General features: G+C 52.6%; 1 protein-coding gene across 4 annotated transcripts in view; it reads right to left on the reverse strand.

Moving 5' to 3' along the window:
• The window catches only part of GPSM1 (G protein signaling modulator 1), an 82468-nt gene that overhangs the window by 7550 nt on the left and 50853 nt on the right, over positions 1 to 24065 (reverse strand). For 2 of the 4 annotated variants that reach the window (XM_075772468.1, XM_075772469.1), the window contains 2 exons: positions 23828 to 23898; positions 20084 to 20263 (listed from right to left, as the gene is read on the reverse strand). In XM_075772468.1, coding sequence (XP_075628583.1) covers positions 20084 to 20263; positions 23828 to 23898 — 251 coding nt within the window. Of the gene's footprint in view, positions 1 to 5129; positions 5527 to 20083; positions 20264 to 23827; positions 23899 to 24065 lie in introns of those variants that run through there. The other 2 variants (XM_075772470.1, XM_075772471.1) reach the window with 2 other exon arrangements.

Here is a 24065-nt window from a genome sequence, read left to right on the forward strand (position 1 = left end):
AACCAAAAACTCCTGTAAGCGGGTCTGCCTGTGCTGAGCTATCTCCAGCACGGGGCTGGGGAAGGCCAGTCTGGGCAGGGGCACTGGGTCCTCCTGGGGAGCCGCACCCCCCGCCGGAGAGAGCACACGGAGAGCCGGGCTGGGGTGCCAGGCCTTTCACCGGAGAAAGGGCTCTCTCTCCTTGGCTGTTGATGAAGCAAAGCCCCTCTCCCAGCTCTGCCAGCGGCCATGCTGGGCTGCCCGGGAGCCCTCCTCCTCCTCCCATGCGTGGTGCCGTTCGCAGCAGAGAGCTCTTCACCAGGACAGAGGTACGGGAAGCCCTTCAAGGGAGGGCTGGGCTGGGGAGAGCCTTGTGCTGACAGGGTTAAAGCCGCAAGTTGGATTCAGTAAATGAAGGGAAACAATTTTCCCGTATGCTAAGCGAAGCAGATGAGATGCACTCAGCTTCTATTTAGGGCAGCGTCAAAATTAGCAGCGGGCCAGAGAGGAACATTAGTAATGTGGGAGCTGATCAGGGAGGGGAAAAACCCCTCTCACCTCTTTCCCCGTGCTGATCTGCTAATGAAACAGCGGCTCAGACGGACCATCTGAACCATCAACAGTTGCACCTTGGAAATCAAATCTTGCTTGGGCTTGAACCGAGGATGAACTACATCTCTCACAGCTCTGCTGTGTCGGCTTGCGTGACCCAAATTTCAGGCTAGAGGAAGAAGCCGGCTCATTCACACCAAACCTCCCTCTAGCTCCCTGCAAACGCACAGAGTAAATCAGAGCAGTCGCAGGTCCACAGGAGGAGTTTTGCCTTGCAGGGAGCAGCCCGGCAGCGCGTTGGTCAGAGCCCCCAGCTCCGGGCTTCCCCCAGCAGAGACCAGACTCCACCTGGGGCGCATCCTGCCAGGGAGCCTGCCTTGTCCTGTGTCAGGATCTCTGCTCAAAACGTGTCCAGGAGAGGAAAGGATGCTCTGAATCAGTAGGAAGAGCAGCCGGTGCATGTGAAGTGCGGGACAGGGCTGGCTGCATGCCTGGGTACCTCCCGGTACGGTGGCACCCGGAGGGGCAGGAGGCCGGTGCCCGCGGGCCAGTGTTAGGGCTTACACGTGCTGTGCCAGCTCAGGAGGTGGGGTGCCACAGGGCCCGCAGCACCCGCTGACGCCAGGCTCCCTCCCGCTCTGCCCCAGCCAAACCGCACCCCGGGCCTGCACCTCTCTAATTAAAATGCCCAGATATGACAAGGCGCAGAGCACTTGGCTCCCTCCACTCACAGTCTGCTCCTGGCCCCGAGGAACGAGCTGCACGGGCAGATGGATGTGCAATCACACCCTGGGGCCCACCGTCTGCTACCGAGCTGTGCTTGCCCGGGGTTTGGCACATCCAGGACGGTCAGGAGGCTCCCCAAGAGCCAGGGCATCCCCTAACAGGGCTGAGCACAGTCCTGTGATAGCACAGACACGCAACCACCGGTCACCACGGGCCCAAGACCCAGAGCCCTAAATGGTTCCTGGGCAGCAGCTTTGGTTTCCAGCCCCGAGATCGCTTCTCCCTCCACAGCTGGTGTCCCTGCCTGGCCTTGCCAACCATCCTCCACCTCTAGCACCGCAACTGCCCAAATTCTGCCAACTGTTCCTTTCCTCCGGTCAGCCAGTCTCCATCACGGGCAAAGCAGCAAACCAACCCCTTTTGCGCTGGGCAGAGACTCGGGGCTTTTGCTGGCACCTGCGGGCTGGGGGCTGCTGGTGCTGCAGAGATCACCCCCGCGGCAGCCTGGGCTGCAAACGTGCTCGCCCTCAGCACGGGCGCAGACACACACATCTCTCCCCAAGTGGGGACCGGGACAAGCGTGGAGCCTCTGTTCCCCGACCAGGGCAGGACAGGGACAGCCACCGTCCCAGGCAGGCAGAGGCTCCGTACCTGGGGGTCAGAGCTTTGTTCCCATTTTCTGTGAGTAGTATTTGCACCTGGATGCTGCCGGCTTATTGAAGAACCGAGCAACCTGGCTAAGGACAGCGTGGGAGCAGGACTCGCTCACCTGAAACAGGCCTCCCTCACTGGAAGGCATCCAGGCTTTTGCATACATTTATTTGCTGGTGGATAAGCACACTGTTTAACCTGCCAGGTTGGATCCGGGATGCGTAAAACACAGCTGAGGTGTTGGAAAGGCAGCAAACAGCAGCTGCGGGGAGTGACAGGGAGCCTGCTGCAGCTCCTCTCCCTGCACGATGCCACCCCAGCGATCCCCTCTGCTCGGCCGGGACCGGCGGCTCTTCAGGAGGGGTCAGATCCTGGTGCTGGGGCTGCCCCAAGCCCCTGCCTCTCCCAGGCTGCAGGTTGCTGCCCTTCAGAGCACAAACACACACTACTTCCTCTTCGATAAGCTAAATAAAACCTTTCACAGCCTCTGGCCAAGAAGGTCCTGGGCTGCCCAGCTCTGCCCCCCGGCACAGACCAGCATCTCATGGGGAAATCCCTCAGATGGCTGCTCTGGATGTGCAGGTGAGGCCAAGGCTGAAGCAATCTCAGACAAAGCAAAACAAAGTCAGAACAGATTCCTGTGCCTAACCCCTCTCGGCCATTTTCACTCAGATTCAGGAAAGCCATTAAACAAATGTAGAAGGCCTAACTGCAAGAGCTAAGCCACTTTCCACCTCCCAACACCTGAAGCCACCACAGCCCACAGATGCCCTGCAGGGTTTCTGCCCTTGGACGCTGCTGCCCACCGGGGTCTCTGCAGAGAAGAGCCTTTCTCTGACACACTCCCGAACCCCATCCCTGGAGCGGCAGAGAATGCGTTAATTATTTCCGTGCTAGTTTCACATGGTGTTCCCATGCCTGAGGTCCCCAAGGGTCCTGCTGAGCTGCACACGGTGCTCCCTGGCAGGCAGACGATGGGGGTCCTCGCTCCTGGCCCTGCACACACATCCCGGGCCAGGAGCAGTAAGTCCTTGGTCGGAGCAGGGCAATGCCACCGGCACCGTGGCTTGGGCTTTCTGCTCCACGATGCTGCTCCCAGGCAGCAACCTGTCCCCAGTCTCGCTTCAGCACCCAAGCAGCCCGCACCCACCTCTGGCCGTGGCTGCGCTCCCCCGCTGCGCACTGGCTGTCAGAAATACCTTCAACCTGGCTCTGGAGACAGTGGCTTCTCCCACAGCTTCCTGCCGCCCCCACAGGGTTTAAAGTCAGCTTGGGCAGAGCTGGAGGGCTCCCCAGGAAGCCGCAGCAGCCGGGCGGGATGCAGCTCTCCCTGCACTTGCTGAGCCTCACCAAAAGCCTGTCTGATGGCAGCTGCATGACAACGCACTCCCGGGTCGCTCTGGGATATGGCTCCAGAGACCCCCAGGACATCAGCCCCCAGGCAGATGATTTCTGCTCCAGCAGAGCCATGGCATGTCCCCCAGCAATTACTGCCACTGCCACGTGCCAAAAGCACCGGCTGTACCACACATGGGTGAAGTGTCCCCTTCAAAGGGAGCGCTGCCCAGCAGACCAAACTGCAGGCGCTCTCATGAGCTACCCAAAGGGCCAAACCTTGTTCCTCCATCAGATCAGCTTCCATTTCGCAGCCGGTGTCCCCACGGGGTGCTGGCCTGCCTTTGGCGTCCCTCTTCTCTTCCAGGCTCAGCTTCTCGCAGACCTGCCCCGACGCAGCAAGGATTCATCAAGCTCGAGGACTGCTCACTCCAGCTTTACGCAGCCCTCCGAGGCGGCCGGCGCTGCCCTACCTGTGGGCAGGACCCACTGCCCAGGAGCAGATGGACCTCGGCAGGTCTGGCACAGCAGATCCAGCCCAGGAGCTGCTGCTCAAAGGTGGTCTGGCTCTGGTGCGTGGGCCAGGTCAGGGACAAGGTGAGGGCAGATGCAGGATCAGGGATAACACAGCAGTTTTCACCACTACTCCCACAGCAGCCCTTCAGAGAGCACTGCCTTGGCATTTAAAAGTGTCCACCAATGATTCCTTCTCCTCCCCTTATTTCAGTGAGAAGACAACCTGGAGGTGAAGTGACTTGACCATGTCCTGCAGTGATGCAGTGGCAGAGTTGGCCCCAGGGCCAAGCTCTTGACTGTGGACAGTTCTTGGAAAAATTGTACCCCTTGTTCTAGCAGGCAGTTATCTGCCCCGGGCCTGGCAGACATTCATCCCAACACATCTACACCCGCGTGCCATGCCTTATCTGTCTCTCCCTCTATAAACCAGATGCATCACAACTGCTTACCTCCTCTTTTCAAAGCAGCCGATCCCAAAATCCCCAGGCAGAAGCGGGGCTGGGGTGCTGCTGGTGACCGCCAGCGCTGGCAGCGCTTTACACCCTGCGCTGCCCCGCTGCCGGCCAGTCCTCGCTTTATCCCTGCACCACCCCAACATCTCGCCCCAGAGAAAACCATCGTGGGGGCCAGCACGCAACCCCAAACCCCAACACCTTGTGGGTGCATCAGGCACAGAATTAAGTTCCCTGCTTCACCAGGGGAACGGCACCAGAGGGGGGTTTGGAACCTCCTGGAAGGTGAGGGGGGCTGGAGGAGAGGAGTGGAAGGAAACCCCTGGCCAAAAGCCACAGCCTGTTTTACTGGGAGATGAAATGTCTGGAGCATCACCTCTGAGCTCAGGCGTGGGACTCCCCCAGTCCCCAGCCACCAACAGCCCAGTCCTGGCTGGAGTCTCCACTCCTGGATGAGACCATCATCTTCAGAGTCAGAAAAGCTGTTAAACTTGTCCAGTCTTTGCTGAGGACAGCACTTCCCTTTCAATGCCAATCCTTAAGCACTGCTGCCACGCTCCCTCTGAAAGGCAGGGCTGGCCAGCAGACACCCCGTCCTCCCCCCAGCAAGCACGGCCAGGCACGGAGAACCACCAACTGCACTCGCCACGCTCTGCTGTAAGACATCGGCAGACACCCGGTGCAGTCTGTGCATTGCTTGCATCTATTTCCCAGAAAGTTGCAAAAATATTAATAATAAGTTCAAACTGAAGCTACCTGCAAACTTTAAACAAACAAGCACACACAGGCAATATCCAAGCCCTGGCCTGAGTAAATCTCTCTTCTGTATCTCTATCTACCTCCTCCTCTCACCCCCGATCCAGTCTCTCATTTCAGAGGACAGAAGGGAAACACAAACAAAAACCGAGTTTTACTTACTGACCTCAGCAGCCAGCTCTTCCCCAGGCTCCAGCTTTTACATCTTCACGGGCAAGAACGACCTCACCTCGCAGGGCAGAGGCTGGCGACGGGGGCTGCCGCTTCGATGCTCTTTAGCTACCGCTCGCAGCCAGAGAGAGCTCTCCCCAGCTCCGCTCCGGCTGCCGGAGCAGAGATTTATGCGGAGCGCGCAGCCATGTGAAGAACGTCGCCAGCACGGATGACCCGCTGGGTGCGAGATGCAGCTTAAAGCGACAGCCCAGCTCACCACGCTCCTCCCGGAGTCACTCCTGTGCCCTTGCACGAGGGGGTGGACTCCAGCGAAGCGTTCATCTCTCCCTCACCTCTCTGCCACGATCCCAGTGTTATTAGATGATGCTCTTAAACACACAGTGGAGCTATGTGAATATTTAGCTTTCCTTCCACCTCCTCACCTCCTACCCACCACACACACTTTACCTTAAAAATAGATTGGGATCAATTTTCCTAAACTACATCTGCAAACACACTCAGCTCTACAGGCACATGCACCACGACAGTAAATGCACTGTGCACGTACAGACACAATATGATCACTCAGATTTAAAGCACCAAAATATTGAAGGTCCATTTTTAGCTCCTGATAGTCCTCCTGCTCCTTGTATTATTAGATATGTGATTTTTTTTTTGTCTTATTGCAAGAGCCGAAGATGCTCAGCCATAAACATCTTTTAATTTAAATGTACCACTGTTTAACAGAGGGAAATTTCTAATTGCAACAAGGTTTTAAACATGGAAAGATGGAAATGCCACGCAACAGTGAAAGAGCTGTTCTTACCTCCCATTTGTGAAATGTGAATTTGTGACTGTGAAATGGGTCACTGGAATGAGAAGCAGCTTGCCAAAGGCCAGCTGGCAGGACAGTGGCAAAACAGGGACAGAGCCCCGTTGGCACTCTCGGCTCTCTCCACACTGTCCTCTTATACTTCATTCTCATCTTTCATTGCAAAAGTAGGAAATTTATCCTGAACAAATCCTGCTTTGGGGGACTGCCTGTGCCTCCCCATACCAGTAATTTATTTCCAGGAGTCACACAGCAGTTAGAAACGGGGAAACTGTGGGGCCCGAGATCAGGACTCCTGGCTCGGTACCTGGCCCCTGCCAGGCTGCGTCCAGGGCATGGCGGGTCTCAGCCCCAGCTCCCTCCTCTCCCAAGAGGGGCTGTGAACCTCGCTGGGCTCCGCAACGATCCTGGACTCAAGGGCAGGGCAGCACAGATGCATAAAGCACCTCCAGGAGGAGAGCAGCAGGGCTGGCGCAGCCGTGATCGGGTGCTGCGAATCCATCGGTGCCCACGCGGCCGATCGGGCTGATGGGGAGGGGGTCAGGCCGTGCTCAGGGCAAATACAAATTCCGAAGCAACAAGTGATAAAACACCCTGTGCTGACAAGACACAGGCAGAACTGCCATGGTGGGGATGCTGCAGACGTGCAAGATGGACCCTCCTGGAGCACCAGCGATGCTGGCCAGGATCTGTCCTGTGGGGCAGCCCCACCTGGTGTGTGCCAGGAGAAGAGGCCAACTCTCCATCACCCAGGAGCGTGCAAAATCCTGGTACCAGGACAGAGCGGGCAAAAGGCAATTACTCTGCACCTATTTTGTTCTGGTGCCACAGGCTATGGAAGGCAAGAGACAACTGGGAATCGGCCTCAAACTAAGCTGCTGCCTGGGGAGCTCACATACTAATCTTCAGTTCAGGTTGTGATTTAATTTTTAAAAACGCTACAGCAACTGAGGAGGGAAAGAAGGGGCAAGGAAGGGCAAGGGGCTGGGCAGAGCCGACCTGTCTGCTGTCACGCTCAGTGCGGGGGCACAGACGCTGCTGCAGCTCATGTGAGCTGAACATCTCTGCTGCGGCCGCTGTGTCCCCGCTGTCACACTGCTGGGGGCTGAGGTAAGGGGATATTTTGGTGGAGAGGGATAGGAGGGGAATGAACCAGAACTGAGACTCTGCTCCTTATCTGAAGAGCTGAGTTGACTCGGCCAGCTATGAAAGAGGGCGTCTGAAGCTGGTATTGGGGGTGAAATGCAGAAGACAGGTACAATACAGTACAGAACCCACACACAAGAGTTCAGTGCTTGGAACAGCAAGAGGAAACGACTTTTTGCATGTGGGTTTAGGATGCAGCAAAGGAGAGCGAGTGAGACATCCGTGATCTACAGAGACATCGCTTGCAACTTCGGGTTCCAGCTCTCACGCCAGGGAGCTGCAAGTTTGTGCCCGAGCGTGCCCTTGGCACACGTGTGCCCTTCAGCGTGTTTTGCAAACTGCACAGCCACAGCCCCTGGTGCAGACCATACACACACTGCTCAAACACAGGACGTGTGCACCGCGCTTCCCTTGTAGGATGAAATTATCACCCTTACTTGGACTGTTTTCAAAGATTTTTTTTTTCCTTTAAACAACTCGCCCACTCATCCCTATAAACGCCAGTGCTAAAAGCTGGTTCTGTTGTTAAGATTTCAAATAACTTGGGGTTTATTGTTTCAAACAAAATCAAAATAACTCACCCACGCTCCCTCCTTCCTTAATACAGTAACTGCTGACCTGCCGGGAGCATGCCCCACTGCCACACGTGGCTTAAATCCACAGCTTTGGATCAATAACAGGTGACAATCCCATTTTCCCTTTTATTTTGAGACGGAGCGTGGCGTGCCTGCGTGGGTGTCTGGCTGAAGTGTTACTGACACCTCTGCTGCTTGCAGTGCCGACTGCCTGAAAGCTAGCGCCGCCGTGCTCAGATTTGGCCACTTTGTGCAACGACCTTATTAATTCTGGATCTACCTTTTCCCCCAGCTACACGGTAACGTACCCTGAAATCACAGGTCAGGTAGCCAGCCCTCACTGCTGAGACCACTGCATCCATGGCGTGGAAATGACTTCTGGTTTCTCTTTGGGAGGCAATATATTAGCGTATTCAAACAGTCCTCAAAGAGCTACAGCAATACTCTGTAGTTAACATAGCAACTTTTCCACATAGGTTTGACAGCATTTTCCATGCCAGGTTGGATTTCCCTGTCACCATTTAATAGAAATACACAAGCCTAGATTTAGCACCTAAAACTTAAATTACTAACCAAGGAAAAAACTTCGAAGCATTACCATTCCAGGTCAGTCTCTTCAGTCTATGGAAGAAGACGGGAAGCTCCAGAAACCAATTTGGCCCATCAAAAACCTGGAGGATCCCTTAAATACCAGGACTGGGAGTCAACCTGAACTACTTGCTCAAAACAATTCAGGTTCTAAGGCAGATGCCAGCAAGGGGTAAGTTCTTGGAGCGTAACCCACGCTCACCCCCACACAGAGCTGCAGTACCTGGCCGTGCACACCGTTACACACCCAAGTAGCAAAGCACAACGTTTTAGCTGCAACTAGTTGCAGTGATTTACTTTGCAGTTGGAGCGGGGTGGAACTAGGACCACGCTCAGCTGTTGAGTCTCAGCTGAGCAGCAGTAATTTGCTAAACCGAAATAACTCCATTGCTTTAAATGATATAACCCATATTCTTGATTAATTAGCACAGAAGCCAAGGTTAATATATAGTGCTCAACTCCCAGTCACCTACTCTATCCACTAGACCGCACCACCTCCCTACTTCCAGCCCTACCGAGGAGTAGGAGGTGATGGAGGAGACAGGTGCCTATAAGCCCGCTGCCAGTGAAGGACACGCTCCTCTTCAGCGATGGAAATGATCCAACGCTCCCCCAGCAGCAGATATGCCCTCCTCCCCACAATATACTGCGCTCGGTGCATCTGAAATTGGAACCTACTGACAATTTGCTCTGAAAACGCTTTGCAACAAAGCCTACTTGTCTCTGGATTGCCAAAATTGTGCTGCTTTCTTGAAACGTACTTTCACTTAGACACCTACTTGCTCTTAGCACAGCGCTGGTTTAAAAGGCAGCCGAACAGATGCAGCACCTTTACCAGGGGTGGTGACGATCAGGTGAAGTTAGTCAGTGGATCCGCACACACCCAACTATAGCACCTATAACGCACATCTAACCTTCACATAAACGCCCTTCACTGCAGCAAACGCCCAAATCTTAATTATTATTTACTCATATTCCAGTAACGCCTGGCGGCCGCGCTCAACATCAAGGCCTTGTTATGCAAGGCACCCCACAAAACATGAAATCCTGGCCCTGCTGTGGGCAGGGAGGATCCTGGGGCCGGTACCCGTGGGTTTACCATTTCAGCGATGGTCAGACACAGCCCTTCTCCGAAGAGCTTAAACAGGTAAGACAAAAATCACATGCAAACACAGGAACAGCTTCTCCTATCAGCCAAAAGCAGCTCTTGCTCTGGTAGATGCTGTTCAAAAGGGCAAGATGAAGCTACGCCCCGTTTGGGGAAGGCAAAGACAGGAAGGCTGATTTGTTCCACATGACAGTGCCCAGAGACTCCTAGGATGCAAATGGCTTTAGATACAGACAAAAAATCCTCCAGGGACTCTTTTGCACATCTCAGGGACTTGCACCTCCTGCACCCAAGCATATTCAGTGGCCTCACTCTTTGCTGGCTCTCAGGGGAGGGCTGCAGCCATCGGCAGAAGCTGGTTCCCCCTCAACTCCAGCACTGCAGGGAACCACACCTCTCCGTGGCACAGACACCACGGTCCAGGATGGAAAAGTTGGATCCATGGGATCGTTTGGAGCCCTCCTCTAATTGCCCTGCACACCAAGCACTTAACTGGGCTGCGCTCTCTGCCAGGGGCAGGCTTCAGTCTTCTGGGGCCGCGTGGGGAACGGGAAGGAGCCAGGGGCTCTGAAAAGCCATCATTTAGGCTTTTTTAGATTAATTGGTGTTAATTGCCTTGGGAGGCTTGAAAATAGCACTGCTAATGGGAAACCTGGATGCAGGCTGAAGGTGAGGTGTGAGCAGAGGCTCGTGATTGCCACATTAACCCCGCAGGCAGGTTGTGCCCTGCCCAGCGGGCAGCCAGCAGCCACTGCCGAAAGCGGGGAGACCTTCTCAGCTGGACAGTCCAGCGGGGATTCGCCTGCCTGCACCTCCAACCCTGACAGCCACATTCCCACGCACACGGGGCAGAGGGAGCCTTCCTGCCACTGCGACAGTTTTTTATCATGAAAGCTCCAAGAAACAGCACTTGAACCTTCCTCATTTCAGGCTCCTTTGATTTATGGATTCACATCCTTCTCCTGACTCCCGCAGCCATGGAGGATGCTCAGCCAGCTCCCAGGGAGCCTCGGTTTCCTGCACCTAGTCCAAGCACAGACACAAGGACAGCCCAGAGAGACCCCGAAACCTCCACTCACCCCAAGGCTATCCTAAATCCAGGAGAGAGGACTGGCATTGGACAGGACCACATCTACCTGTAAGCAGTGGGTTAGAGTAACAGCCAGAGGAGGTTACTGCCCGTCGCCTGGGTGCTTGAACTCTCCTGCCCGACTGCAAACAAACGCTGGGGATGGAGCTGCGCTGGTGATGATCGAAGGCAGCGAGGTGGCCTTTGGGCAGGTTGACCAAGTGACTGCATAGGACAAGCTGCTCACAGGCTGTGATCTGGCCTCCCCAAAGCTGAGCAATAACAGACAAAAGCCAAACTTGCCCCAAGGTTGTGTTTGTGTCTTCTGGGAGAGCCTCCAGCGCCACAGCCCTGACCAGCAGCCGGTAATAGCCATTACCAATGACGAAGTACAGACAAAACTGCCTACCTGCACTGCTACAAGTCTGTCCTTAAATGAAAGCCAAACCCCGTATTATCAGGGTGCATTTCCCTGTTCAAAAAAAAAGTTCATGTAAAGAGAAACACAAGTTACTGGTATGGAAAAGATGATCTATGTAGACCCACCAAGCAACAGAAAAGCACACAGCACGGCTCCAGCAAGCACAGCCAGACCATGCTCCCTTCCTCGCCTCAGTGAACACACAGAGACCGCCGGGTCCATCAGGAGCTCCGTTACATGCCAGATCCCACCGGCCACACTGGGAGCTCAGCCCCGGCACTGGCAGGGATACAGGTCACTGCTGGCACCCCACTCACACACAGGCACAGCCATTACACCTGCATTTGCCCGAGCAAGAGATATTCATGCAAGAAAGCCAAACAAAAACCCCAGTTACTGGAGGCTCCTGTGTCATCTGGTGTCATCATAGCTCCAGTGATTTAAGCAGAGTTATGCTGATGTACATCCAAAGAGACTATGTTTTTTTTTAAGCTCTTCTAGCACGTGCAGCGTATTAAATGTGAGAGGCCGGAACTACGAATGTACAAAGTGCCCCAAGCACGGCAGAGACCCTAGAAATGAATGAAGAGTTCCAGATTTTGAGAGAAGTCAAACATTTGGAGTTTTATTGCTTTGGGTCTGGCTTTGATTCATCCCTCTTTTTAGTATTGTTCTCTTTAAACTGACGGTTTCTAGGAAATGGTGAGTGTAACATCTCTTTTACTGTCTCATACCACTTGACGTCTGACAATTTGCCGCGAGAAAGGCTGTGCAAGGAGGAAAGCAGACCTCAATTATGGCTTCAAAGTGCCAATAACTGAAAACTCAGTTACAATGAGTCAGGGAAAGAAGAATGTATTTCTGCAGCTTGGTTAGTCAGCTCCAGCCTGGACCACTGGATTAGCCGGTCTGTAGACCTTCTGTTGTAACCTCCAACAAAAGCCTGCTGGGGGACCTTGGACAACCAGTTCAGTTTTTACCTCCTTCCTAGAGCAGGTTCCTCTGGAAGGTCTTTCTTGCAGTTTTTTTAGCTCCAAAACTGGCCTCCACACTTAGCCAGCTATGGATGGAATTTGGGGTTCTCAGACGTGCTTTCATACATTCCCCTGATCCTCAGCTCAGGGGATCTGAGGAGCATCCAGACCTTTGGGGTCCTTGCTGTAACTTCTGCACAGCTGAGGGCTTGGGCAGCCATCTTGCGCATTACGTTCCTTTTTTCTGCATGTGGTCGATGCACAAGCAGAGGTTTATGTTAAATCCTGCCTCCTATCTCCCTTCCACAGCACAGCTTTGATTCACAACCTGACGTCAGTCTGGGAGGAGGAGAAACCAGGGAAAGGCATAGTGGGAAGAAGCAGAAAGGGGGTGTACCACTAACAAGAATATCTCGAAGACAAGAAGATAAGGAATTCAGCTTTATCTCTGGGACCTTAAGCACTGAATTATCTCACCAAGGACAAGGCCTAGGGGCTGACACCAAGGCATAAGGGCAGAGCTATATCTGCCTTGCTTCTGTTCAGAGCAAAACATGGGCAGGATGCTGCAAGGGCAGCTCTGGGACCAGCCCTGAGCAAGCAGTCCTCAACCCATCGCCGCCCCAGATGAAGGACACTGATCAAGCTGCGGCCCATACAGATACCATCTGCCCTGCCAGCATCAGTCCTGCCCCAGAGAGCGCGTGGGAGTTATCTGCCTCTGAAGTGGTGAGAGGCTCTCTTTTCTACTTAGCTTTTGTCCTCCGTATCATCTGCAGGACAAAGGGAGAGAATAGTTAACACTTGTCCTGTGCTGCCCAGCGTACCTTACAGGGGTCATTTCTCCTGCTTCAGCACCCAAAAGGGTCAAATATTCCCAGGTGACCCAGAGATCACAGTCTGGCCTTTTTCTGGCTTAAATTAAGAAAGGTCAAAACCATTCACTGCACGTTCAGGGGCTCCATAGCACAGTAGTCATTCTTCCAAAACGAAAACAGCATCACTGAGTCTCCTCGGTGCTGAGAAGCCCATTGCTCGGAGCAGAGACACTCCTGGGACCTGGCTGCAGAGGCTGGCTGAAGCAGCCAGTGCCCGTATCCTTCTCACAAGCAAACGTTGTGGGCAGAAGAGATAATCGCTGCTTCTCAAATCAAGCCAGGCAGCCGTCTACATTGTGCCCATGGAATCTAAGGCAGAGTCTCTGCACTCCCATTTTGGGACTCTGCAGGGCTGATTTTAAGGAAGCCTCCCCTGGCCCCCCAGATAAGCAAGGCAGAGGATGCAAAGGAAAAGCCTCGGACTGGCACAACATGGACTGTTGTGCAGAGCGCAGGGATCCGTGCACAGCTCCTTGAGGACAGCTGGGCTCTCACAAACCCAAACCTCAAGTGACAGAGCTGTCAGAAATGCAGGTGCCATCCCCAGCGAGGAGGGGGTTGCCCAGAGAGCAGCAAGCGCAGCATTCAGCCCCGGCGCTCTGGAGGATCAGGACGGCTCCTGCCTCGCCTCTCCCTGCCAGGGACGCTGCTCCCTCCCCATGCGCTTTCCCAACCACACTTCACCAGGACCAGCTTCTCCTCCCCGGGATGCCAAGAAGCCTGGCAGGTAATTCTGGCTTTTACTCCAACCGCAGATGCTAGCCTACCTCCCAAACCCGCCCTTCTGCATGAGAAAAAGTAATTTAATGAAAGATCGTAAAACCATCAGCCCCATGTAACTGCTTGTGCAGCCCCAGCCCCACACGCTGGTTCAGTCCCCCAGGCACGACACTTGCCTGCAGCAGAGCCTGCCATGCCTCCCTCTCACTCACACGCTCTCATTGGATAATTACAGAGAAAAACCAAGGCAAATCCCAATTTTAGTGCCATTATAAAACAGAGAGGGGGAATTCATTACCTGGCAGCTGTTAATATTTAAGGAAGAAACTGACAATTTACCTCTGAGGCAAGGAATGCAGCAGAGGCAGCTCCAGCCAGAAAACACTACTGCCTCCCCCCACCATCTCCGTGCAGTTATTTCGCAGAGATTTTCTATCTACCCGTTTATTTCCCTGCCTCCCATGTTAGCACCAAAGTCCCAGCGAGGAACAGCGTGTGCCAGGGCTCTGCACTGCAAAACTCCCGAGAGCTCTGGCTCTGCTGTCCCTGCTGCACCTCTAGATTTGGGAAAGCATTTTTTAAATCTCTCCTGGCTCACGTAGCGTCAGTGCAACCAGCCCACCTGAGCCAGAAGAGGAGCTAAAGAAAAAAAGGGCCCTAAAGGTTAACAAAAAGACTCATATGGACATAAGGAAAGAAAGGTCAGGCAGTTTAAGATGACACTGGGAGGCAACCAGACCGAACAGCCCAAATCCCTGGAAGAACCCCCTGATACCTGTCAGACTCAAGCTCTCCAGAAAGTTTTCCGGTGCATCCTGCCTCCAGCTATGAAATATCTCAGCACAGCCTCTCTCCCAGGTCTGTGTCTGCACGAAGCGCTACAGATGGTCCCACAAACTGAACAGGAAGATAAAGCATTACAAGAACAAGCCACGGCTCAGTGTTTACCTGCTCAGTTCCAACAGGACTGACACCAGCACAGCAGCCTCCAGGTGTCATAGGAACAGTCTTAAATTTAGCAGCAGCCGCCTTCCCTCTCCATCTCCCTCTTTCTCAGATTCTCGGAGCACGTTTACACCAGAAAGTCTGACCAACGATAATGGCATAATTATACCCATGCAGTTAAACAAAACATAAAAACTGTGGGATAAAGGAGGGTGTGCATTTGCACTGCCCTTGCACTGCAGTAGTTTACACATCAGTAAGACAAAGCGGCTACCTCATCTTAAAAGAGAGGTAAGATGCACAGACAGCCACCACAGAGCAGCAAAGGCTGCCTGGTGCAACCCCTCATGTTCAAGCTCCTGAGGGACTGCAAGGAAATACCAATTTAATCTTCTCTCAAACAATACAAGACAACCAGGGAAAGAAGCTTTGGGGCCAGAGCGTGGGAGGAAGCCCCCGAGGCTGTCTTTATCCTTGCACCCAAGCATCCATCTGGCCGATTCTGCAGTCCAGGGTGAAGTCACAGGGGACAGATGGGGGCATCTGACATCCTAGTGCCGCCTGGACAAGCCATGATTCAGCAGGGACAGGCAGGACCTCCCTGCCCAGCTCTGCCACGGACCCCACGCTGCCCTCCAGCCCTGCTCCCTGCCCAGTGACACCAGGAACTGAACTCTCCTACTTGGAGGCCAGGCAGAGGGTCAAACACAAGCATCTGCTCTGTGCATCGCTCCTGCAACCCGACAATCCACTAGTAAATCATGAGAGAGAAAACCATCAAAAGAACTCTGGCAACCTGCCTTTGGGGCCGGGGGGTATGGTCTACAAAATTTTCCCTTCTTTTATGGTTGTTTCTCACTGTAATCATAAAAAAGGTCTTATAAAAACATTTGTCCTAGGGAATGTTTGGCGATGCAGCATGCTTGCAAATTGTTCAGTGTCTAAATACATCAGCAACCCATCTCTGCAAGTCGTCACTGCAATCAAACACGGCTCCTCTTTCTCTTGACTATAAATGGTCTTTGCTGAGGACAGGGTGGAGGACAGGTTTAAAGAGCGAGGAAGCACTCCCTCGAGCTGATGCCCTCCCCTGGGAAGAGGAGAGTCCAGACGAACAGGAGCATTTCTAGAGCACGGGTCCCCAAGGAGGAGAGAGGACTGGGTTTGATCCTTACCTCTCTCCATGATTTTTGCTCCAGCTGTTGGACCTTGACCCAGTACAGTGCTTTAGCCCTTGAACTCTGGCACACGCACAGTCCCATTGACCTCAGAGACTTTAGCTCAGTGCTGACCTCAAACGCAAGGCCCAGAATTGGGGCAGGTCCCCAGCCCCTCCCCAGATGGCATTTTCAGGAATACACAGCCCCTTTCTTCCACAGGCCCTCTCCTTTTCCACAGTGGTTGCTCTCTCAGAGTAGGTGGGAGAGACACACAACCTCTGGTATTTCTGGCGTTAGGTGACATCCTTCTAGTCACCCTCTAAAATACAGCTGTTACCAAGTCAATCAAGAGCCGGAGCATTATGACCTTCTCCACAGAGGAGCAGAGGGGTTAAATCTGTAAGCAAGCCTTTGATGTCTGCAAGCTTCATGTGGTACAAAACCTTCTACTTTGATGTTATTTTTAAAAGAGACGAAACTCAGAAGGTGTGTGGTGCACGAGTCCCAGGGAGCACTCGGATCCGGCCACCCGTGACTGCAGGCACAGGGACTGAGCTCTAACGCGGCTACTTCTGCTCAAGGCTCTGCTGTGACAGAAAACGTGACCAAACGTGTCTCACTCTCACCAGCTTCTCCCAGACCAAACCCACCTTTGCTCTGCCTGTGGAGAACCAGGCACTTGCTGCCCTGAGTCTTCCCAGAGGAGCTCCAGACCTGACCTCAAAGGTGAAGAGGACCCTGCCCTTGCCGATCCCCCAGACCCAGGCAGTGCCGGTCCCTCTCCTCTCGGCCACCACCCGCCGTGGCTGGGAAATTCCCCAACTTCACGGGGCCGTGGGAGGGGTAAGGAAGCCTGTCTCTCTATCCCACCAGCAATGCAAGCCTCCTGCACGAGCTCTCCATCGTGTGCAACACCAGCATCTTGCACACCGGTGGCAGGAAGGTCTAAGCCGCGTGGAGGGACCTGCCACGGGCACTAGCATGCTCTCCTACCTTACGCAGCACTTGGGCCATGGCTTCTCCTATCCATCCCAGCATCCCCACGGCTTTGCCAACAGGTTGAGCCCTTCTCCCAGGGCCCGACAGAGCTGCCAGCAGGGACAGGCTCCTCTCCATCCCCAAGCTCACTTCACCTCCCTTCACTTTTCCCTGCCTGCCTTCCCCTCTCCTGCCTCCTCCCACGGGGAGTTTCCCAGCAGCTCAGTAATTACCATCATCATCACCAATGCTAATAACACCACCACAGCTCCCGCCATCCAAAGCTCAAACAACTTTACAGCCATCATCACGCCTCTGTAACCTCCCCGGGGTAGGCAGGGAAGCAGCGTTGCCCCATCGCACAGATGGGGAAGAGGGAGGTAAACAAGAGGCAGTTGGTAGCAGAGATGGGCAGCGAAGCCGGGAGCTCTGACTCAGGCACCGCACCCGCAGGACCTCCCTGTCCCAGTTCGGTCCGCTGCAGAACAGACCCTTGGAAGGAGGTCAGGGGCTGTTTGAGAGCAGGATTTATCCAGAGATTACATCACTCAGCTTGGGGCCTGGAGGTCCTGCCATGAATTTTCTTCCTGGGCATCCCTGCACCCAGCCTGGGTTCCTCTCTGCAAAACGACGATGGGAGAGCAGCACGCAGGACTGTGCGCGCAGTCTGAGTTCACACCTTCTGACGGGACAGCAGGTATTGTGGCATCCCATAAAAGCACCTTAAATCAACTATTAGAGCTCACCTCTAATTAAGGACTTGCTGTTTTGTGATGGATTAAAGAGGATTTTTGCTTTGAGCATTCACAAAATGAGGAATTGGGGAACGTGGGGGGGCGGGATTCTTGTCTAAACAGCCTGACCAAGGAAAGCTTCTCTCCCATCTTGGGTGGGGTTTGCTATGTTTGATTTAAAAAGCCTCACATGGATGGGAATCACAGCTTTTCAAAAAAGCCCACCCACACTCCCATACAACAGACCGATGTGGCCCTGGTAGCCCTCTCACAGACGGGGACAAACACAGAACACAAGGCCATGGGTTGCGTCGCTTTTGGCAAGTACCTGCAAGACGACTTTGACTTTAAACGTTTTAAGGTCTGGCCTATGCTACAAAGTCAGGCTGGCCTAACTGTCAGCTGGGAGCACCAACACAAAACAAAATTCACCTGAAGTGACCCAGCCTTGTCCATCAGAACATGCTGCAGAGACGTTCTCCTGGCAAAAGAGCCCTTTCTGGAGGGTATTTCATGTGTGGCAGGGCACGGTCTGGAGACAACCCGCTGGTGTGAGCCATGTCCTGGCAAGGCTCTGCTGCCTGCAACAGGGGTGACGGACCATTTATTCCTGTGCCTGGACAAACAGCACACACGCAGCACTGCCAGGCACTGCAGGGATCGGGGCAGGATTTCACGTGCCTCCTGAGTCTCTCCAGCTCTGGCTGCTGAGGAGCTCCTGGATTTCTGAGGGTATTTCAGAAAACGAGGAGAGGGGATATAAATACACCTGCCTTCACTCTGCGGGTGCGCAGGCAGGAGCAGCGTGTCCCTTGCCCGCTCACACGCTTCCATCAGAGCCAGGAACCAGCATGTACCCCAGGTGTCTGACAGGCACCTCCTGTGACTGCAGTAAGTCTACACTTGCTCTTTCACGGAGGTTCACCAAAACCCCACGTGTACTGTCACGAGGTCACTGGTGGTTGGCAACGTCCCGTGGGGCCTTTTCTTAGACAGACTACGTACTCAGAACTACACTCCTGAGGAATGCTTTTCGCCTTGCTCTCGATGGAGCATGACTTTTGTTTGGTTTCTGGCTGAATGTCTGAGTTAAAAATACAAGGCTATTTCTGGCAGAAGTGGGTTTTTTTCTGCCTTTGTATTGCCTTGGATGCCCCCGTGCTGCTGTCTCCTTTCTGGCTCAGATGAGCTTTGTTTTCCTTCTCAATGATCATGTTTGCACCGGTGAGCAGTAGGAAATGCTTTTTCTATTAGAACATTTCCACGAGCACTGTTGGGAATGAAGAATGAGCTCAGAGAAGTCTAAAAAAAAAAAACCAGTTGGTGTAAAGATCCTGTCTCCAGTGGTCAGAGAACTGAAAATCAGGAATGTCTGTGGTCAAAAAGGGACGCGTATGTGCGCACATGCACACAGGTACAACAGGATATGTTCTCCCCATGATCCGCAGAGCAGGAACAAACGATTCAGTGCTAGAAATACTTTCAAGCATCCCCACTCTTCATCCCAAGCTCTGCAGCTCAGACCCTTTTTTACCCAGCACGAAAATATTTTATTTCACTTTTCTTAAATGCCAAGAAAAAATAGGCCTATCCTTCCTGGCTTGGATTTATTCCATCTGGAATCACTGCATGATCACAGGACTGTGATAGTGTGTTACAGCCTCGGTATAAAGCAAGAGCCCAAATACTTTCAAAACACTGGTGTGATCATTAAATCTTTGCTGTTACACTCCACCTCCTGCCAACAACAAGCTGAGGACTTGGGGCTTCTCACTCGACATCACTGAGTTCAAATATCTCCAAGCCCCCTCCCACGACCCAGAAACATGCCACCTTTTGTGGGTGTGATCCCTCTCTCCAGGACTGAGAACAAAACCAACACAGCTGCAGGAAGCCTCCCCAGTACATGGTATTTGCCACATGTCACAACAAACATGAACATAACCAGAAGATAATGGTCTAACAAACAGCTCAATTGTTCGGGCTGAAGACATTAAAAAGGCACGTGGAGAGCTTTCCAGGGCACGGATCCCCACCACCTTCTGGGGAGCCAAGCACAGACCGAGTCAGAGCTCTTCAACACCTAACACAGGACATTCTGCATGCCAGTAACCCATAAATCACTGACATCAGGGCCAGCTCCTCTTGCCAGCTTCTGCCCTTTAAGCATGCTCCACCTAACTTGCTTTCAAAGAGAAGCTCCTAGACAATGATTTTCTATCATCTCTTCCTAATGACTGACAAATTCAGAGAGACCACTCTGCACATTGCCACTCTGGAGATCATCAATGTGATCAGGAGATGAGAGGGAACAATACCCATGGTCCTAGATTTGGCAAAGGCAACCAACATTTTTGGTTGCTCATCAAAAACCTGAAAAGGGCTCTGTTTCCTGAAGGCAACAAGCCCACTTCTCATGAACCCCAGGAGGCTGATCAAGTCAGGCTCCACACAGCAAGGGTTCCAAAGTGCTGTGTTCTTCTGGAATTCAAGGCACTACATCCTGACAGTCACAAACTCAGGAAAGTTCAGGTCTAAACTCTCATCCCTCAAGAGGTTACCAATACCACCACTGAATACCAGCTCTCATAAACCAGTTCATGATGGAGGTTGGTACTATTGTTCTGCTTAATGGACAGCGAAGCTGAGGCTCAAAAAGGCAAAATTACTTACCTACAGTTGCCCAAACAGTCAACAGCAGAGCTAGATGCAGGCTCTGTTTTCCAGCCAACAGACCATACTGCCACCCCCATACCGGGTTAGAAATGAGCTAAGAATGACCATGGTATAAGAAACTCCCAGATCAGTACTGGAGGAAAAAAACCATCTTCCTACCGACTGTGACATCTGGACTCGGACTTCACTGGTATCCAGTGGCGATGTACGTGACCCCTGGGACTTTGTCTCTGAACTGGATTGGTGCTCCTGGTATTTCTTTGACCTTGCAGGTAATGACAAGAACTCTTTTCCAGAGATCTTCAGGTCTCCCACGTGATGGCTGTCCCCATTCTGGTCCTTGGGAAAGCAAGAAATAGTCATTGCACAAATTGCTTGTCTCGTGTTTATGTGGAGATCTGTTGGCAAGTAGCCACAGAACAGGAGACACACAGAAGCAAGAAGTTAACCTGGAGTTTAGATGGTATGAGTTGCTACTCATGATGTGCAGGTTGAATGAGGACATTTTGCCTATCTCTGCAGTGAGTGATTTTAAGTAGTAGAGAGGAAGCATCACCCAAACAATACACAGTAGTCAACTTCTCCACAGGGAGAAGTAACATCCTCTTAAAAAATCCAGTTATGGAGGTAGAGACATGAACGGTTTACTTACAGGCACAGGGAATGATGAATGAAAGGTCCAGAAGCAGTCGCTGCTGCTACTGATTTCTGGAAACTCATAAAAACCTCTTCCAAACAGAATGGCAAGTTCATCGTGCCAAACTCTTGGCACAAGCCCCTCCACTTGCTGAATCTTCACTTCCTCCCAGCGCCCAGCCGTGCTGCAGCCCACACTGCCCCATGGATAACCTGACCATGCCCCAGGAAATGTGGCTATGCTAGATGCTCCACAGCATTTCCCACCTCTAGGATTTGGCTCCCAACACACACGGAGCATTGCCTGCCTGTGTCTCCCACTGGCTCCAGCGAGAAGAAGGGCCTGTACCCAATGGTTTCCTAAAAGGCAGATCAACATGAACAGCTGGAGTCCCACTCAGCCCTTTTGCCAACCCTCATGCTACCAGAAGCACATGGGGACAGCAGGGCAACATGACTAATGACAGCAGATGGTTACAAGCAGTCCCTGTTCTCTCACTGCTGTCCTCCGCTGCTCTCTTAAATGGTTCTGCTCAGTGCTCTCATGGACATATAAAATACAGGATTATCGCCCCCGTGTAATGCATGGGGAAACTGAGGTCACAGACGTTACGCATCTCTTGAATTCTAGTTTTTGTCCCTTCTCACTGCAGCTCCTCACTTTGCTTTTCCAGGTCCTGCCCCGTGCCTGGCTTCTCCATTCTCACCCCCTTCCCGTAAGATGCACATAGCTCTATCCCTTCTCTGTCAAAAGTCTCAAGTTAACGGCCCTGTCTGTATTATCATAACAGCCTCATTACTGCTGTCATGCAGATGAGGCCCTCGTACAGAAGCACCAGCAGGAGTCTTCAGCGTTTAGCTCCAAAGACACTTATTAAAGGTACCAGGCACTTTACATGTAACCGGGGGAACTGAGTGCCTCGACCTGCTTGATGCTTTGGGCTGCAGTGTTTCTGGGCTGCAGACCACCTCTTTATCATACATAAAGCACTGAGGGGACTCCCCAGGGTGTCCTCACTGCAGCAACTACGTGCAGGTGAAAGAAGCTTGAGCACAGCTCAGGAGATGACCCACGGGCTCACGAGGTTGGGATTTAAGGGCACATAGACTGAAAAGCCAAGGATATTGAACAGGATCTGAAGTCACAGCGTGCCGACAGCACTGTGGGATGCTGCAGCCAAAATGACTTTTCCATTCCTTGCAATACAAACAGAAATAGTGAGAACATGTCAGGAGATTAATTTCCCTAGATGATACTGATGGTACCAATTGCAGCCAGGTTGGTGTCCACTTTGAAAAGCAGCCACAAAAGTGGATTTCAGAACTGGAAAGAAACTGCCTTATAATGCCTTACTGCCTTAGCTAGAGCCCTCAAACTGTTTAGTTCATGACAAAAAGAATAGATGACTCAATTACAGCACGTAAGCACCTTCAGGGTAAAAACCAGCATGTGATAAAGAGATTTTTATTCTGGTAGAGAGAGGAATAAACAAGAATCAATGGCTAGGAGCTAAAACCAGAGAAGCTCAAAACAAGGAATAAGGCACAGGCTGGAGAGAGCAGGATGATCAGGGAAGCAGCTATCTGCTGGGGGGTTCAGAGCTGACGTAGGTCCTTCCTGGCAGATACGCTCTGCCCAGACACGCGACTCCGTGCAGAGGCATTGGACAAGGGTTCCTGGCCTGTGCGGTAACAGGGGTCCCTGCTGACTTTGAAAGCTATCTCTGGCAGAGATGATGGGCAGAGGGGGTGAGATGACAATGAGAGGGTGCTAGAGAGATTACAGTTCACTCCACTGATTTATTCTTTGCAATCTTATCACCCTCACCATAGCAGGTTTGAAGCAAACACCACTCTCCCATGACTGTAATCACTTTTCCCTAGGAGCTGCAGTGGGAGAGAGGAAGGGGAACTGCATCCAAAACACTCTCGCCAGGAGAGGTGAACTCGCACACACCCCACAGGACCACTGCAGGGGGAACGGGACGACTCATGTCTGACTCTGCAGTTAGGGACCACCCACAGCTCCTGTTTACTCCAACCCCCACCGGGAAATCCCTGAAATCCCATAACCCTGCCTGAACTATCGAATGAGGTTCAGCTTTTACAGCAAAGAACAGGAAACCAACAGCACTAACACCATTAGCAGCAAATCACACATCAACAAAACTCTCCCTGCCAGTCCTCTGGGCCATGCTGCTCCAACGAGGACACACAGTCGGATGTCTCCCTGTCACTGGGCATCGCTGTCCCTGCTGTCCGCACCACCGAGCTGGAGTCACCCTGGTTAAGGCAGGTGGGAGCCAAAATGGCCAACGGACGCTTGGAAGAGTAATAAAAATACATTAAGTGTGTTTGGCATTTAACTCCCAAAGAGAGCTAATTCAGGGAGGAGCTTTTGCCTGGCCCTCCCAGTGCTTCCTGGCATGTTTAGGCACTCCAACGGTTTTGCAAGCCTGAGGTTATTTCCCATTGACCATGTGCACCTACCTGCAACTCGGGCGAGTTTTTTCTGTGACACTTATGCAAAAGGAGAAATGCTCCCTGGGACACTCGGGAGAGCTGTTCCTGGAAAGCGCTGGATGAATGTAAATTATTTGTGCCAAAGACAGTCCAAAAAGGCAGAGCACAGCTGCCTGCCTGGCCACCTCCTCTGGGAACAGGCATGACTGAGCCCCACGGCAGCACCAGCGCTGCTCCTGCACAGGAGTTTCTGAGAAACTTAAGTGATCCCTGCAGGTGGAAAGGCTGAGTGCCTCCCAGCTGACTGTAGAAACAGCCTTTGCCCTGGGAAGCCTGAGAAAATGCTGATCTGCTTGGATCTGACATTTCCAGCAGCGAACCGGAGCAGAGGCAATCCTTAGAGCCCCTGGAATAAACCCCTCTGCCTCCTGCAACGCACCATCTCCTGCTTCTGACCTCTCCGTCCCTACCTGCGCTGAGCGCAGCACTCCGCTGGGCTAACAAGGCACTGAGATTTGCCACCAGCCACTAAAGGGGCTAAAATGCTAACGATTGCCCTCTCAATAAAGGGCTGCTTTTTCAAAAAAGCATAGAAGTGGCTTTTTCAGCTTTCAGTTGTTAAGTGCCTTTTTAGTTGGACCAGCTGTTCCTCTCCTCCAAGCTCTCTAGAAACCCTCTTTGGTTAATCCCATTGACTCCAATGATATCTGCTAATTGCATACTTCCCCGCAAATGAAGCCAGTCAACAAGCCATTACAGATTCCTACTGATATTTAATCTTTGAAGCCAGGCATCTTTGCTTACCTTTTCAGAGGGGAACTTCAGGAGGTCTAAGCTGTCCATGCTGTTCCTCTGGAGTCTCTTTGGCCTGGCTCCTGCAAAACAACGCACTCTCGCATCAGGAGGGTGTCACTCACTGACAGCACTACTGTCACGCAGATAAAATTCGAGCCAGGGCAGACCCTCCGCTCCTGTTAACTACAAAGTCAAAAGGACGGGATGCTGCAGCTGTGCTGTCCTTGAGACTCAAACGTGGGTTTTT

The sequence above is a fragment of the Balearica regulorum genome, chromosome 20, assembly GCF_011004875.1.
Source record: "Balearica regulorum gibbericeps isolate bBalReg1 chromosome 20, bBalReg1.pri, whole genome shotgun sequence".
NCBI lineage: Eukaryota > Metazoa > Chordata > Aves > Gruiformes > Gruidae > Balearica > Balearica regulorum.